Source organism: Dinoponera quadriceps, unplaced genomic scaffold (genome assembly GCF_001313825.1).
Source record: "Dinoponera quadriceps isolate SergipeBrazil2010 unplaced genomic scaffold, ASM131382v1 scaffold1395, whole genome shotgun sequence".
Lineage (NCBI taxonomy): Eukaryota > Metazoa > Arthropoda > Insecta > Hymenoptera > Formicidae > Dinoponera > Dinoponera quadriceps.
The window spans coordinates 715,022-729,647 of record NW_014556488.1 but is presented as its reverse complement, the minus strand read 5'-3'; the positions used below and the strand labels follow the sequence as shown (position 1 = coordinate 729,647).

Here is a 14,626-nt window from a genome sequence, read left to right as displayed (position 1 = left end):
CACTAGTTCAGCGGTGCAGCGGAAACGAACAGACCTACGATGAATCGCGTTTACGACGTAAATTTCTCATTAGATATATTCTTTGTGAATGTACCAGGTCGCATTATTTGCACTTGAAAGGAAGTAAATGAGTATCTGACACTTGGAAAAGAGAACAGAAAAGTCGGTGTTCATGTTCGAAGGGTCGATTGTGTATCTCAAAACAAAGTGAAAATTACAAAAATGAGCAAATTTACTTCAGGTGTTGATTAGTGAAATTATAAATATTCTAGTAAATTTGCTCTTTTGTAAGGCCTTGTTTTCACGATGCTAAATCTCGGACAAAGTTTTGTGGCCGGATGTAAAAGTTACTAGAAATTACTATACATTGTACCTTTCTAATACCTACCAACATAAATACTAGATCTCAGTCTGAGCACTATAAGTTTAGTGAACTTTGCTCTGATTGGCCAAATTTTAATCCGACTTCAATTCTAACGTATAGCGTGATTTCGCCATAACGTTGTCGTATATAACAGTCCATATAGTCGAAGCGAAGCCAAACGAAGCTTGCGGTTACCTTACGTCCCACACAGCCCCATGATTTAGCAGGATTTTACTATAATTGTCCATTGAAGGGAGAAAGGAAGAGTAATTTTTAGGCACGAATATCATACAACCTGTTAATTGCTTTGGAACTTTCTATTTCATGTTTCGCGCCCTTTTTTTTTATATATATATGCATTACGAAAATATCAGTAATTATATGTTTTCCGTAACGATTCTCCGATATTGTGCGTCACACGTACAAAGGTTGTAAATTGTCGATGTAAAAATTAATTAACGTTCATTTGCAGGTTTTTACATTTATATTTTACGTCATACAATATTTTAAGCAATGGATACGTTGAGTTGTCCGAATAGAATGGTGGAGATATCAGAGGCGATATTAACGGAAGACAGTACACATTCTGCGATTTCGTTATCATTGCGTGCAGTATTACAACAATTAGACGCTGAGAAAACTAAACACCATGATTATCTTGTCGCTTTGCTACTAATTTTTTTAGCGGAATCCGGATTTTATACATTGCCCACATCTGGTAAGAGATACTTGACAATTTTCACAGTTTTTGATCTGTTAATTAATTTTCCTTTCTAATATATATTAAAAGTAACCACTATTTTTTTGTATAACTAGAATTTTCTGATAATTCTTCAAGATCGTCTTTTGATAATTCAGAAAACAAAAGGTATGGATTTTTATAAAATGTGGTATGAGTACCGTTACTGAATTTTATATTCTTTCCATTCTTTTATAGCAAAGGAAAATATTGGAACACAAGAATAGTCCATATACCTAATAAATGGAAATCCCAAGATTTGGGCCAATATGAGATATATTTTGTATTGCTTAAGACGGGTATTCGATCAAAATTAATTGTTAAACCTATGGGTGATAGAGTGATCTTAAATATGTATCCATATATAGAAAACAAGAAGGTTTATAGCATGATAATAAAGACTCTATTGTATGTGAATCCACATACGAATAATCTATCTAATCGATATAGGAATCTGAAGGATTTATCACATAGGTATGAGAAATATATGTATAATTGTTTATTACATTATTTTAGGAAATTAACTTGAAACTGTTTTTCTATGAACTTGTCAGGTTTAAGAACAATGTGGCCACTCCTGTACGCACGGATATATTTTATTCATTAAAACTAACAAATCCCAGTCTTCAGGGCTTGCCTTTGGAGATTATATTAAAAATCAAACAATTTTTGAATGGACGTGACCTTAAAGCCTTAATGGATTCACTGGACATTGTTGAGTCTATTCACCATCCAAAGAGTCATCCAAAACCATTTAGATTAAAAGGGCTTGTGAAGAAATCAAAAAATTTGAATGATGTAACTTGAATCTTACATAGAAGATAGGTTGCTTGTATGTTGTTGTGATACATGATGATTTAGTATTCAAAGAATCTGTTTAATACAATTTTTATCTTTAAACAATCGATTCTTTTATGTAAAAATTAAATGTCATACAATGAAATTTAAATATGACGTGAATCTTATATTCTTATGAGATATTGACATATTTTATATGTAAGAATCATGCCTCTTGTTATTTCTCTGGTTTTTATGATCAAAAGCAAATTATAATTTGATTATGTAAGATGGCATCCTGTTTATTCAATTTTTGCTCCAATTTCTCGGCTATACCTTCTTATAATTACCGGATTTATAAATTTGAATCGATATTTCGTTACTCTCAATCCGAGAACACTTTTATTTATACATCTTTATATTATATCCGAAAACACGCATTATATATATATAAGAGGATTTAACATAATTAACATACGTTCGCAAAAAATATTCAACAACATATTTTAATTTATTTTAAATTTACAAAGACCACACTATCGTACACCTACTTTTGCTTTACTTCACATCAGTCTGTTGAATGAATGTGTTGATAATTTGTTACAAGAATTAGTTCCGGAGACAATTCAGATATAAAACGTTATGTTTAGTAAATATTAAGTGTGGCAATTTGATTAGCAGTATATATAAAATTCAGTTAAGTTTCTGTGATTTCATTTGCATAACATACGGGAATTACAATATTAGCCTAGAAATTTAAATATTATGCTTATCCTAGATGCGTGTATTATGTTACGGAATTCTTATTAAGTTTCTATCACAGGGATAGGTAAAGGAAGAAACTACTAAAATACTCTGCCGCATTAATTTTAATACGGTAAAAAGCATTTAACGCTCATCGTAATATAAATATTTTTACGCTTTTAGAAATATATATTAGTAATTTGAAATCATTTTTTTCTTTCCTTCGTGAAATCCATCGCAAAACGAGAGAAACAATGTGAGAAAAAGAGCGGGAAAAGAAAGAAAGAAAGAAAGAGAGAGAGAGAGAGAGAGAGAGAGAGAGAGAGAGAGAGAGAGAGAGAGAGAGAAGAGGCAGAAACAAATGCGCTGTTTGATCATTTGCCACTTATATAAAAGTACGAAGTTCTCAATCGACTCCATAACTGTTATAAATTCGTAGAAAAATTTAACGTGTGAAATGCATTAAAAAGTGTCTCTCGTTGTTCTAATGAGGGATATAATGCAGGAGTAACAAAGTTGGTATCAAAGACTTCCTGGATGTAAGAGGTAGGGAACTTCCCCACAGCGGTTTCCTGTGGTTCTACGTCCGATTGACATTCACTACAATGTGAAAGTGTTATAACGGTAATACGTAAATCTTCGCCTTTGTAAACTACATCCAAAGTGTTAAGTAGTATTAATATCGAGGCAACATCGGCACACGGGCGTCTCTTCGGGGTATAAGTAAATGACAGACTCATTCTACATCTCTGCAAACATCACTCCGTCAAAGTTCCTTTAGTAAGGCCGACTTCGCATTTTTAAGTTTGTCCAATCGCCTTTGCAAATGGGAGTTCGCTGTCTCCAATTCTTCTACGCGGCCCTGCGTTTCTCTCACCTAAGAACAATGATATCAATCGAATCGTATCTACAATTTTCCTTACATCTCCCCTCTCCCCTCCCTCTATCCTCCTTATCAATATCTTATCTGTCCGTACTTCTCTCTGTAACTTTCTTTTTTCCACTTTCAACTCGTCCTCCGCCTTTTCAGATGCTTCTGCGGCTGACTTGTAACGAATTACTTGACTTTCCAGTCTAGCTACTGTCGCCTGAAGAGTTGACATGTCCTGTTCGGCTTTCTGCAGCTTAAATTTATAATCCGCCAACAACTTATTTGCCTCACGCTGAATATCATCATTATCTGATAAGCAACCTGTGGTAACAAAGATATATGTCAATCGACATATAAATAAGATAATACCATGAATCACATGCCCTCACGCTGACAACTACACGCCATTCGATTGGACGAAACGGACATGCATAAAAATATCAACCTAATACTGAGCCAGATGATCTCTCCGATCTCACACGACTTCTGGTCTCTTCTAATTCCAACCGTAAATGTCGAATTTCATCCTGCAACTCCTTCTTCTCGGAAGCGAATTTTCTCAGTCGAACATCTGCGAAACGATGGGACGTTGGAGAATTTTGCGTATTAAACAAGAACGGAGGAAATTTACTACTAATTACACACCTAGCGAACCTTTACCAGCCGTTTCTAGTAATTCTGCAGCTTCTGTACTGACTAGTACCCTCCTGGGGTGACACGGTCCATTTTCAGTATTTTCATCATCGTCATCCTCACTTACGTATTCAACGATGACTAAACCGTTCTCCTGATTCATTAATAAATCATAATTGATCTTTAAACATTATGTGTGATCGTGTAAAAGCACAATTACAATAACAGCTCTTGATAATATACGTACTTTTATAAGCTCATCCCTGTCGTACAATTGTGCCTTGCAAAAATCTAAATCTTCCTTCAATCTCTGACTGACACGCTTCAATTGTTCAACGTCCCGATTCTTTTCCCTCAATTCCCTACGTAATTGTGCCGTTGTCTCTTCTAACTCTTCCAATTTGTCTTTTAACAAGTCAACTTGATAGGCGTAAGATGATTTTTCGTTGTCTAACTGAGCATTTGCTATCATCGCCTTCCGGAACTTTTCCTCAAATTCCTTTAATTCCAGCTGCGTGTAAATGTAGGAGCGTGCATTAATATTTATCGGGAACAATTTGTAACGCAACTTGCAACACTTGTGTCGTGATACGAGTGATGAGGAAAAATTTTATTGGGCCAATTTAGACACGTACCCTAATATCTCTGCTTAGTCCCGCATCTTCCAAGGAGTCCTCCGAAGATCGACGACTCGATTGGAAATTGTTAGAATTTGTAAGAAGCCGCGACGTGCGCACTGGATCCGGAGTTACTCTCATTGTTCTGTTTACATCAGCTGTAATCAGGAATATATAGATGAGTGTGTGGTGTCTCACTGCCAACAAGATCACCATAAAAGATCGGAATATGAAAGTGGCGTGACTCATACGCATTTGATTACCTGTACACATGTCATAAACTCTATCAGCATTCTCTTCTGCCTCTTTCTGTTGTCTTTCTAATTCGCGCATTCGAATTTCCCTAGCTTCTGCTCTCGCCTGTCTTCTAGCAGCCAGTCTTGCTTCTGCCTGAAAGTATGAATGGAAAATCCAGCCTGTTACCAAAAACACACATTTACATTTGACTTATTATTTACACTTCACCGTATTGTAAAGCTCCTTTATATATTAATATCTATCATTAGAGAAAATAGCAGATAAGGTGAAAATTGTGAATTTTTTGCAGCAAAGAATGTTTTGCTGTTACCTCTGTTCTTACTTGAAAATACAAATATGTGTGATTTATGTGCAAATATAAAATTATATACGTTAGATCTAATTCTTTATATATAATTTATGGAAGTAACATTTCTAATGTATAGGAATTCAATGTAACTTTAGAACAGTATTTTCTTCAACAGAATGTCACGAGAATATGAAGTAACAGCAAAATAAAAGTGTAGCATGTGAAATATAGGTTACTTATTATTTAGATACAAATTAACTACGAACTGTGCTTAAGAAGCGTCTCTTGAAAGATCATACTATTTCCATGAGAATATTTTTAACGTGTCTCTCTCTTTAAAAATCACTTGTAAGTAAATAATTCAGTATATATAAAAACCCCCATTGCAGAGGGACATGTGTGGACGGTCACAAGCACACGCACTCGCATGCAACTATTACTTTAAGCTCTGACAACAGGTAGGACAGTCCTGATTTCCCCACCTTGCCATATGAAATTGTGCTCTTTTTCAAGCTACTCATAGACAAAAACAAAAAAGTCGCGCACTCTTATGTTACTTTGTAGCACAAAACTCTAATACAGAACAAGGGTATCACAGTGTGACAGCGAGAAACCTCGATGGCAAAATATTCAGTTTTCTATAGATGCACAGAGAGATATATACATCTAGAAGAACAGAAAGATAACTCAAGTAACTGCACTACTTTCAACATTTACACTATCTGTACCAACACCTCCCAATATGATGCTTTAGTGAGACCTTACACATTCGTGCGTAACTATGTTCTCTTTTTTTTTGGTTTTCAAAATTACACATATCTCTATCGAGGTCATACCTCCTTAGCTATTTGATCGAGTGCTTGATCTTCTGCCGAATGCCTCGTGGCAGTCCGCCTTCTTCCAGCTATAGCTGATTCCATTCTGTATTTTTTTTCCCCCTTACAACTTTTGTTTTAATTGTAACAATTCTAGCTAGGAGTATCCACTTCCAACACCACACTAACAGGTAAACGATTAGCTAAGGACAAATTTATACAAATATAAGCTGGTGGTTATCAGCGGGGAAAAAGACACGAAACCAACTTGGCGATATAAACTCAACTCGCGATTTTCTTACTTTTACAAAATATTTGCGTTATTTTCTGGTCGACGATGCACAGAGAACTAATATTGTCATGTCTTTCTATTGATTTCTCTTCGAATATTAATTTTACACCAAGGCTTGCAAGTTTCAGCGAGATATTATGTCAAATAATCAACAATTTGATAAATATCCACCTCTCCCTCTCTCTCACTCCCCCTCTTTCCGATTCTATCTTGCATGAGAATGAAATTTGACAATTGGAACGAACAATGTGTGTGTGTATGTGTGTTTGTGTGTATGTGTACGTGTATTCAAGCGACGGAAAACTAATTCTACGCACGTAAAACAAGAAAAGAATCTACCTCGCGTCCCTTTATCCCTGTACGTCAGATTCTTTTATTACATTTGGTATCGAATACCCCACACACACACACATACACACACAAGCGGTTATACCTCGAATATATTTTTTTCTCCACTCGACTTTTTTCGCGTGGTGCCTTTCGGATGCGTAACGCGACGTTGATAACGCGTGTGTGTGTATGTGTCACGAACTCGTCGAGGCTGTCCAACAAACGGACGTAATCGGATACGGTAAGATAGGCGGATGCAAAAATCTGATATTTCACGGTATATTATGTACGTATACCACCACAAGAACGAGCATCGCAGACGATCACGTATATAGACATGTATATGTGTATGTGTGTGTGAGAGAGTGTGTATGTGTGTGTGTGTGTGTATATATGTAAAATCTTACAACAATATATAGTTATATTTCATCGGGGCTCCACTCTGTTGCTCGTCGCAGGCGAGCACTTACGATCAGGACACGTCGTCAGCCAGCCAGGATAGGTGCATATTCTTTCGGCCGTGCCGCATGCGAAAATAAACCGGGATGGACACTATAAATACGATCAATGGAAATCGGATGACTCGGTCTCGATGACCATCTGCGGTATGGAACTTCGGAGGGGGGTATGGGGAAACAACCTCCGTGACTTCGCGGTCCCCGTTAGTCCCCGCTTGTGTAATCAACGATCAGCGACGTTAGCCACACGACGAACTCGGAAGGCCCCTGTCTATCGCGAGACAGTGTGCACGTAAGCACGCTCGGGTTTTCCCGGCGGCCGGCGGCCCGGTGTCGCGGGTCCGCTCTCAAGCAGCGCGAGGACTCGCCGCGACGACGACGACGACGGACGCAGTGCGCGATACCGCGCTCGACCACAGCGGAAGATACATTTTTCGATCGTGCACATACATATACACCCTCTCTTTCTATCTCTCTCTCTTTCTCACTCTCATTCCCCGCGTCTCACTCCGCTCAGGCCGCGCGCACCCTGATGTATGCGAAACACGCAAAAGCATACGGCGCCCCACCCCGCCGCCCTCTCGTACCGCCGCGCCTACGTATAAATCCGAACAACGGTGGAGTCATCTCTGAGGGACGAGCGAAACACCCCACCCTGCGACCCATCGTACCGACCGGTTAAGTTAGAATAGGTTAGGTTAGCTCGCGGAGCTCTCGCATCGCGCGCGCAACGTTCGACGGGTAATGCCTCGAATCCAATGAGAGAAACTACCTTCTAGGGGCATCGGCTAACTTTGTCTCTAGAACTTTAGAATTCTCCTATTGGACGCCGGTTGTTGACATATCTCACGTCACGACCTGTCCCGTCGCGAACGAAGTGTCAAACAACAAGGATTAATCGCGCTCAATGTCAAATGATAACCAATGTGAGAGAGATGCATGCGTTAAACCATGATTTCGACGGAGATTAAGGACATCCTCGCGTTATCCGCATCGATCTGCACGGTTTTACAGTTTCTAGCTGGCGTGTAAGTGACGCGCGTACACATAACCTTTATATTATTCATCTTTAAACTCTCGCCCTGTTATCTTCAATCACGAATTTACCGTCGCGTCTCGAATTTCTTCTCGCGCGGGAGCAGTTTATCCATATTGCATTTGACGCACTTTTTTCCGTCGGTTTTTAATTGAATAGCTTACAATCTAACGTTTCCTTCACACATATACACACATACATTATTAATTATTTGTTTACATATAATTATATTTCCTTTTTTATGTAACATACGGCATGGTTCACTGAATATTTCGTAATATCTGCTTGCTTTTCTCATTTAGCAATCACATCATATTTTTGTTCGTTAAACTGTAGGATATATTAGTGTAATGATATATTAATAATGAATTAAGATATTAAATTAAACATGTCAGATAAAAGTGCACTTTTTCTTTATAGATTAGTATGCAAGAAATATATTAAAAATGGTACAACCGGAGACAGCTCAGTCTTGGCGTTTGTGACATGTTTTATGTCGTATGTATCACAAATATTATAAAACAAGTACTCAATCTCTTGTATATAATATTTGTTAGTGTTATTGTATGTGATAGGGAGTAATTAAAATTTATAATCACCTTTTATGATTACAGTTGCAGTCTATGGTTGAGATATGGCACCCTCATCAGGGACTTTTTTGTTGTATGTGTAAACTTCTTTGGAATGTTATTGCAAATATGCTACATCATCATTTTTACTTTATACAGCCTAAAAAGGTGTACTACCCTCAGACAGTTTGCGGCTGCACTTACTTTTATTTTAATCGTATATCTCTATAGTGGTTTCCAGAAAGATGAGGCCTTGGTTACAAAACAAATAGGATTTCTTAGCTGTAGTCTGACTATATTATTCTTCGCGTCACCGTTGGTTCTGCTCGTAAGTATAAGAGAATATAAAGCTTTGTCGTTTACAAATTTGTAAACATAATATGGTAATAAGACTGCCTATATATATTTCATGGCATATTTAATTCTAATATAAATTATTAAACGATTAAATATGATAAATTTATTACACAGGCGCATGTAATAAGGGCAAAAAACACAGAGAGCTTACCTTTCCCGGTCATAATGGCCTCTATGGTAGTGTCCTGTCAATGGTTTGCATATGGATGTTTGATAGATGATCAATTTATACAAATACCAAATTTCATGGGTTGTGTTTTGTCTGGTTTTCAACTCTGCCTGTTTTTAATTTACCCAAACAAACAGCCGGATCAAGCCTATTTTATATGAAAATATTGTACTTCCTACTCCGTAAATTAATTAAATTAATCAGTACAAATGCTGTAAGAAATTGTAATTATCATTTTATTTACTTGAAAGATGGACTCTATATTTTATCAAATTTCATATATTGAAATATGTTTATGTATTAATCGATATATTAATGTATCAATTAATGTTTATAATTGATTAATCAATGTGATTAAATAAACTAATTACTACTGTGTTGTATTATTTGGAAATTAATGAACTATTTAATTTGCCATTAAATACAACTTAAAAATGCAATAAAAATAAAAAGGGATTTCTATTAATTATGAAAAATAGACAATATTCAATAGGTTATAATTTCTCTAAAAATAATGATAACGAAATGAGTCAACAAACATTTTATACTTTGAAATCTGTAGTTTTTGAATATGTTTATGAATATAAATGTTATTCTCCACGATGCTATATATATATAATTCGAACTCCGTTAAATACCAGAAAATTTGTTCTTGAATTTGTAGAATTGTAATGCGCATAATTGAAAAATTAGATACAAATGTGATTTAGGTAATTTTTAAGGAAACTTTCCCATTTAATGTACGTACCGGCAGATTGCAATACAATCTTTTGTTTCTGAATTATTCAACGTTAAAGCAAAAAATGTCCTTTTGGGTTTGACCGCATATAGAAAGCAAACGAATTAGTGTATGACATTTGTTAACAAATGAGAGGAAAGCTGAAAATTTTCTTTCTAAAAGACTTGACTTGATTTTTCTATAAAAATAATTTTTTCATATAAATTCCTAACCAAAGAATGAAGCCGAGATAATTGAACAGTTTGCGTATAATTCGATATATTTTAGCATAAAATGATGGCTAAATTATCATATTAATACGAATAAAAATAAAAATAATAAACGTTCTGCTGAACGCGGCTAATTTCTCGTTAAGGAAAGTGGCGGCTTATACGGAAACTTTGGAACTAATTTGAAAAAATAACGAATCTCAGAGCAAATAAAGGGTCTAAGTCAGAGGTGTCCATATTATTAGACCCTTTATTTTTGTACATTAGTTCCGAAGTCTCCGCTACGAGCCGCTACTGTTTTTGTCGAGGAATCGAGCACATAGTACGACTCAATAATAAGTCGGACGTACTTTTTATTTTTGAGTTTTACAACTTAAAGCGAATTCGGTTCTCTTATTTCCAAGTAGCTCAACGCAAATTAGTCTTCTATTTTCAACTATCGAGTCTGAAGATCTTATTTTCTGGTAGTGTGGCAACTTTAGGTTTTAGGTTAGGAAGATATTTAGCTTTACGTTTTATTCTTCCTTTATTTCTCGTTGACTTTATTTATACGTGCATATTAACTTACAGGAAGAGCAGTTAAGAGGAATAAATTTATTATTGCATATGGTCCAAAGGTGGCCGCCATATTTGTTGTGGCTCGCAATATATGTAAATGCATCAGTGGACGTTATAACCGAATTACACTTTGCACACACGATATAATTTTATAAGTGAGTGTGTATTTGCACTGTTGTTAAAATCGTATGAGATTTATTCTATTAATATCATTTGAATTTTCTGAAATTGTTTATTCAGGCAAATTACGTGCTGTTATATGGAGTGTCAAGAACTGATGTGCTGTCAAGATTATTGTGTTATTGTAAATGCTAAACATTTTTTATAATTATTTGAATATTAAAACAAATATGCCTTTGAGTGTATTTATTTCTGTTTTATACATATATATATGTATATACATATGAGTACATATATATAACTAACAGTACTTACATTCACAATGTCAAGTTTATATCAGCATTTCATTCATATTCCTATAAGAAATTGTATTATCTGCGCACGAGCTATGTCGAGCCATTATGCAAAAATTCCAAAGCATCCAACAGCAGGGATAATTGGTTAGAATAATAACAATATATTATATGCTAAGAATATTCCCATTATTTTGTTTTTTTAATATTGTACTTATATATTTTTAGTTATCGGAGATGAAATACTGAAAGCCCAAGTGAGAGACACAAATTCTTATTACATGTGTAGTCTACTGTATAAATGTGGCATTAAAGTAAAAAAGGTAAATAGCTAATTTTTGAATCACAATTTTATTAATTAATATCATTTAAGTTTTAATAATATATGATAAGAATTTATACATATAGAATTATCTTGTTATATTGAACAATTTGCTTCACAGATCTCTGTAATCAGCGACAGTGTTGAAGAAATCTCAAAAGAGATTAGGGATGCCTCTAGTAAATTCACTTATGTCTTAACATCCGGTGGAATTGGTCCAACCCACGATGATGTTACATTCGAAGGTGAATATATATATTCTTTTGAAGGAAAAAATGTATGTACAGAAATGTTTTGACATATGATGATTGGCAGGCCTTGCTAAAGCTTTCGATGATACACTGCATTACCATCCGAAATTGGTGGATATAATAAAAAATCAGTTTGGTGCCAAAGATTCTTTGTCTCCTGCTTATAAGATGGCTCTGGTATGTCAACAATGTACTTATATAATGTGTTCATACAATACTATTTTAATACATTATTCACATATATTATTCACTTTTTTTCAGATCCCAAAGAAAGCGTCTCTTAAATTTAATTTAAACGTGCGTACAGGCAAACCAAACGCGTATCCGTACATTGTACTAGAGAATGTATACGTTTTCCCTGGTTCGCCTGTATTCTTTGAAAGATCCTTTCGAGGTTTATACGAGGTAATTTCAACAGAACCATTCTTGGAAATTTTCCCGGATTAATTGGTATCTTTCTGTGCTTCGCGTGTTGCAGGATTTACTTTCCACAACGAAGAAGAGATTTGTAAAAGATGAGGTATTCATAAATGCCAGGGAGGAGGCGTTTACGAATGCCTTATCAATGGTAGTAAAAGAATTCCCCAATGTTTCCTTTGGTTCCTATCCAGTGAGCAATTGCAGGTAATGCGGGGTAAAACAATCGTGAACTGTTTTAAACGCGACGACACAAGGCACGTTTAAGGCAGTTAAAAAAAAACTCCATATTCTTTTTATTGAATATATCGAATGTTCCACGAAAAAGGTTTCACAAGGCATCGCGAACAGGATATCCTTTCACGGGCCTGATTTTGCGTATTTTTGACGATACCTTTAGCGAGCAATTTCCATTTTGCAAGAGTAAAACACGATATAAATGATACGTAGGTACTATAAAGCGTTCGTAACTATAGAGAGCGATAACGAGAGCGACACCGGGAGTGCGAAACGGCGATTTTGCGAGCTCAATCCCGCCGATATTTTCGTAAAATTTGATCGTACACCGCACGTAGATTGCGTCATGAAGTACGATAATTTTCTTCAGAGCTGTCCGCATCGTCGATCGATCTACGAACAATTGCTGGAAGAGCTTAGGTAAAGCAGAACAATGCATTTTACACTTGAATATCGTCACACCGATACTCACGTTGGACATTAACAATTTCCACTGCGCACAGACTGTTTTATCGGGATCCTGAAAGCGTCTCAATACGTATGGACGGCGGCGTAGAATCGAGCATCGTCATTCACCTCGCTCATATATGTAGAGCCCGGTCTAATACGAACGACAAGTTGCGAGCGGTCTACTTTAAGGAGAAACGGACGCCGATCGATCTCGAGGAATACATCAAGGAGATGACTGACAAGTAATGACGGTGCGATCGATCAGATTGCAATCGAATAGATTAGCGTGTAAATCAGCGTTACACAATAATGTTGCCGGTATTCGCGTGTGAGATGAAAATCGGATGGTGTATTTGTTAGATATAATCTGGCGGTATGCACCGTGGAGGCCGATAAAAGCATAAACGAATTAATATCCATGCAAGCGCATTTGCGAACACTGCTAGTCGGGAAGGCCGGGGAGGACGGCGTGAATGAAGTTAACCGTGGCTATGCCGGCGCGAGTAACGCCGACCGATTGCAAATCAATAATCCTTTGCGTAACTGGACAAACGAGGACGTATGGTCTTTCGCCTCGTCGTTGAGCCTGCCGTATGTGACGACGACGACTTGAAAGGAAACCAGGTAAGAAAGAGATTACGCTTTAAAAACGTCGCGTGACGGCGCCGTAATAGTAGTATATAGCAATAATAGTAATTGAAACATCTGATCGATAGGGGTTTACTCTCGCGACATTATCGCGTGCTTTCGAAGCACGTTACGAAAAAGAAAGAGATAGAGATAGAAAGGTAGAGAGAGACATCGCGAATAATCGCGAAGGGATACATCGTAGTGTCGTTTACGACGACAAATTTTACGAGAAACGGAACTCGCAATCGATATTTACCGTCGGGCGTGCGACGCGGGCAGAGTTTCATCGATCGCGTTCAAAGCTTTATAATAGGATACCCATTAGGCTAACGAATTTGTCATCGCGATCTCACCTACCCCCCGCCGATGCGAATTTCAGAAATCCGCAAATGTGTCTTCGACATCGGCTCGTTGAGCACCGAGGTATCGTTTAATATTCGTAAGGGCGAGCGCGACGCCGCGCACAAAAGTAAAGCCCCGATGTTGTCTACGCGCGCTTTCAATATGTCCGCTCAGCCATCCGAGTAGCGAAACTGGAATGTACATGGAAGAGGGTACGCCGGCGGGAGCAGGAGGAGGACGTCGCGGGGGATGAGGGCCGTGGAGAGGTACTCCCCCCGCGCTCACGAGGGTGGGAAAGGAAGGAGGGGGAGCAGGCGGACTGTGAGCTCGTATTACACATTTTTCAGCAGAGGAAAAGCCGGCTGGCTGAGAGAAACACCCTCGCCTCCTCTTCCTCCTTCACCGCCCGTTCCATTCTTTTGAAATTTCATTCCGAGTTAAAGTATTCCCCCACTTTTATCCTCTGGAACTTTAAAATGAGAGCGAGTCCGCGGTGCCGACGTGCCTCGCTCGCGCTATTACCATTTCCCTATATATATATATCGCACATATATATATATATATATATATATATGTAAGTATGTATATATGTATGTATGTATGTCTCTCTTTCTCTCTCTCTCTCTCTCTCTCTCGTTCGTTTGTACGTACGTATTTTTATCTCAAGCCTATATCCTGTTGCCCGTAGGCATCGGTCGACGAGAACGACGACGACGACGCAGTCGGCGAAATTTACTTAA

The 14,626-nt window shown here is 37.2% G+C and overlaps 4 protein-coding genes across 15 annotated transcripts in view; 3 read left to right on the top strand and 1 right to left on the bottom strand.

Moving 5' to 3' along the window:
• Positions 1-17: 17 nt before the first annotated feature.
• LOC106747667 lies at positions 18-2,169 on the top strand. Of its 4 annotated transcripts, none has more exons than XM_014625423.1 (5): positions 18-57; positions 837-1,082; positions 1,181-1,232; positions 1,302-1,577; positions 1,658-2,169. In XM_014625423.1, the coding sequence occupies exons 2-5, from the start codon at positions 878-880 to the stop codon at positions 1,908-1,910; spliced, it is 786 nt and encodes a 261-aa protein (XP_014480909.1). In that variant the 5' UTR covers positions 18-57; positions 837-877; the 3' UTR covers positions 1,911-2,169. The 4 variants fall into 4 exon arrangements, with proteins under 4 accessions (XP_014480909.1, XP_014480906.1, XP_014480908.1 ...); XM_014625420.1 differs by lacking the exon at positions 18-57 and adding an exon at positions 511-641; XM_014625422.1 differs by lacking the exon at positions 18-57 and adding an exon at positions 653-737.
• Positions 2,170-3,103: 934 nt separating this feature from the next.
• On the bottom strand, positions 3,104-7,699 carry LOC106747663 (leucine-rich repeat flightless-interacting protein 2). Of its 5 annotated transcripts, none has more exons than XM_014625408.1 (9): positions 7,137-7,699; positions 6,129-6,310; positions 5,009-5,135; positions 4,764-4,903; positions 4,376-4,639; positions 4,141-4,282; positions 3,941-4,066; positions 3,602-3,816; positions 3,104-3,501 (listed from the first exon to the last, which is right to left on the bottom strand). In XM_014625408.1, exons 2-9 carry the CDS (start codon positions 6,210-6,212, stop codon positions 3,391-3,393), a joined length of 1,209 nt encoding a protein of 402 aa, XP_014480894.1. In that variant the 5' UTR covers positions 6,213-6,310; positions 7,137-7,699; the 3' UTR covers positions 3,104-3,390. The 5 variants fall into 5 exon arrangements, with proteins under 5 accessions (XP_014480894.1, XP_014480895.1, XP_014480897.1 ...); XM_014625409.1 differs by having other exon boundaries at positions 7,200-7,699; XM_014625411.1 differs by lacking the exon at positions 6,129-6,310 and having other exon boundaries at positions 7,137-7,695.
• Positions 7,700-7,828: 129 nt separating this feature from the next.
• Positions 7,829-9,545, top strand: LOC106747664 (sugar transporter SWEET1). 2 transcript variants are annotated; one of them, XM_014625414.1, is made up of 5 exons: positions 7,829-8,215; positions 8,644-8,721; positions 8,838-8,960; positions 9,024-9,120; positions 9,264-9,545. In XM_014625414.1, exons 1-5 carry the CDS (start codon positions 8,139-8,141, stop codon positions 9,477-9,479), a joined length of 591 nt encoding a protein of 196 aa, XP_014480900.1. In that variant the 5' UTR covers positions 7,829-8,138; the 3' UTR covers positions 9,480-9,545. The 2 variants fall into 2 exon arrangements, with proteins under 2 accessions (XP_014480900.1, XP_014480899.1); XM_014625413.1 differs by having other exon boundaries at positions 8,838-9,120.
• An 881-nt stretch (positions 9,546-10,426) lies between these two features.
• LOC106747802 (FAD synthase-like) overlaps positions 10,427-14,626 on the top strand; it is a 6,058-nt gene continuing 1,858 nt past the window's right edge. Inside the window, exons 1-12 of one of the 4 annotated variants that reach the window (XR_001374685.1) lie at positions 10,431-10,755; positions 10,837-10,979; positions 11,065-11,384; positions 11,466-11,560; positions 11,681-11,804; positions 11,875-11,987; positions 12,072-12,215; positions 12,289-12,434; positions 12,678-12,884; positions 12,968-13,156; positions 13,275-13,538; positions 14,575-14,616. Coding sequence is in view for 3 of the 4 variants with exons in the window: in XM_014625717.1 (XP_014481203.1) it covers positions 11,267-11,384; positions 11,466-11,560; positions 11,681-11,804; positions 11,875-11,987; positions 12,072-12,215; positions 12,289-12,434; positions 12,678-12,884; positions 12,968-13,156; positions 13,275-13,527 (1,389 nt within the window). In the remaining variant the exon portion in view is untranslated. Of the gene's footprint in view, positions 10,756-10,836; positions 10,980-11,064; positions 11,385-11,465; positions 11,561-11,680; positions 11,805-11,874; positions 11,988-12,071; positions 12,216-12,288; positions 12,435-12,677; positions 12,885-12,967; positions 13,166-13,274; positions 13,539-14,574; positions 14,617-14,626 lie in introns of those variants that run through there. The other 3 variants (XM_014625719.1, XM_014625717.1, XM_014625718.1) reach the window with 3 other exon arrangements.

Bases quoted from the DNA above. Each gene is read 5' to 3' on its own strand.
- LOC106747664 (XM_014625413.1), top strand. From the start codon at position 8,139: ATGATTTCGACGGAGATTAAGGACATCCTCGCGTTATCCGCATCGATC. The intron at 8,722-8,837 runs GTATGTATCACA...TTATGATTACAG, and splicing joins TTTGTGACATGTTTTATGTC to TTGCAGTCTATGGTTGAGAT. The intron at 9,121-9,263 runs GTAAGTATAAGA...TTTATTACACAG, and splicing joins CGTCACCGTTGGTTCTGCTC to GCGCATGTAATAAGGGCAAA.
- LOC106747667 (XM_014625423.1), top strand. From the start codon at position 878: ATGGATACGTTGAGTTGTCCGAATAGAATGGTGGAGATATCAGAGGCG. The intron at 1,083-1,180 runs GTAAGAGATACT...TTGTATAACTAG, and splicing joins TTATACATTGCCCACATCTG to AATTTTCTGATAATTCTTCA. The intron at 1,233-1,301 runs GTATGGATTTTT...ATTCTTTTATAG, and splicing joins GATAATTCAGAAAACAAAAG to CAAAGGAAAATATTGGAACA.
- LOC106747663 (XM_014625408.1), bottom strand. From the start codon at position 6,212: ATGGAATCAGCTATAGCTGGAAGAAGGCGGACTGCCACGAGGCATTCG. The intron at 4,904-5,008 runs GTAATCAAATGC...TCCTGATTACAG, and splicing joins AGTTTATGACATGTGTACAG to CTGATGTAAACAGAACAATG. The intron at 3,817-3,940 runs GTTGATATTTTT...TTGTTACCACAG, and splicing joins ATCATCTGGCTCAGTATTAG to GTTGCTTATCAGATAATGAT.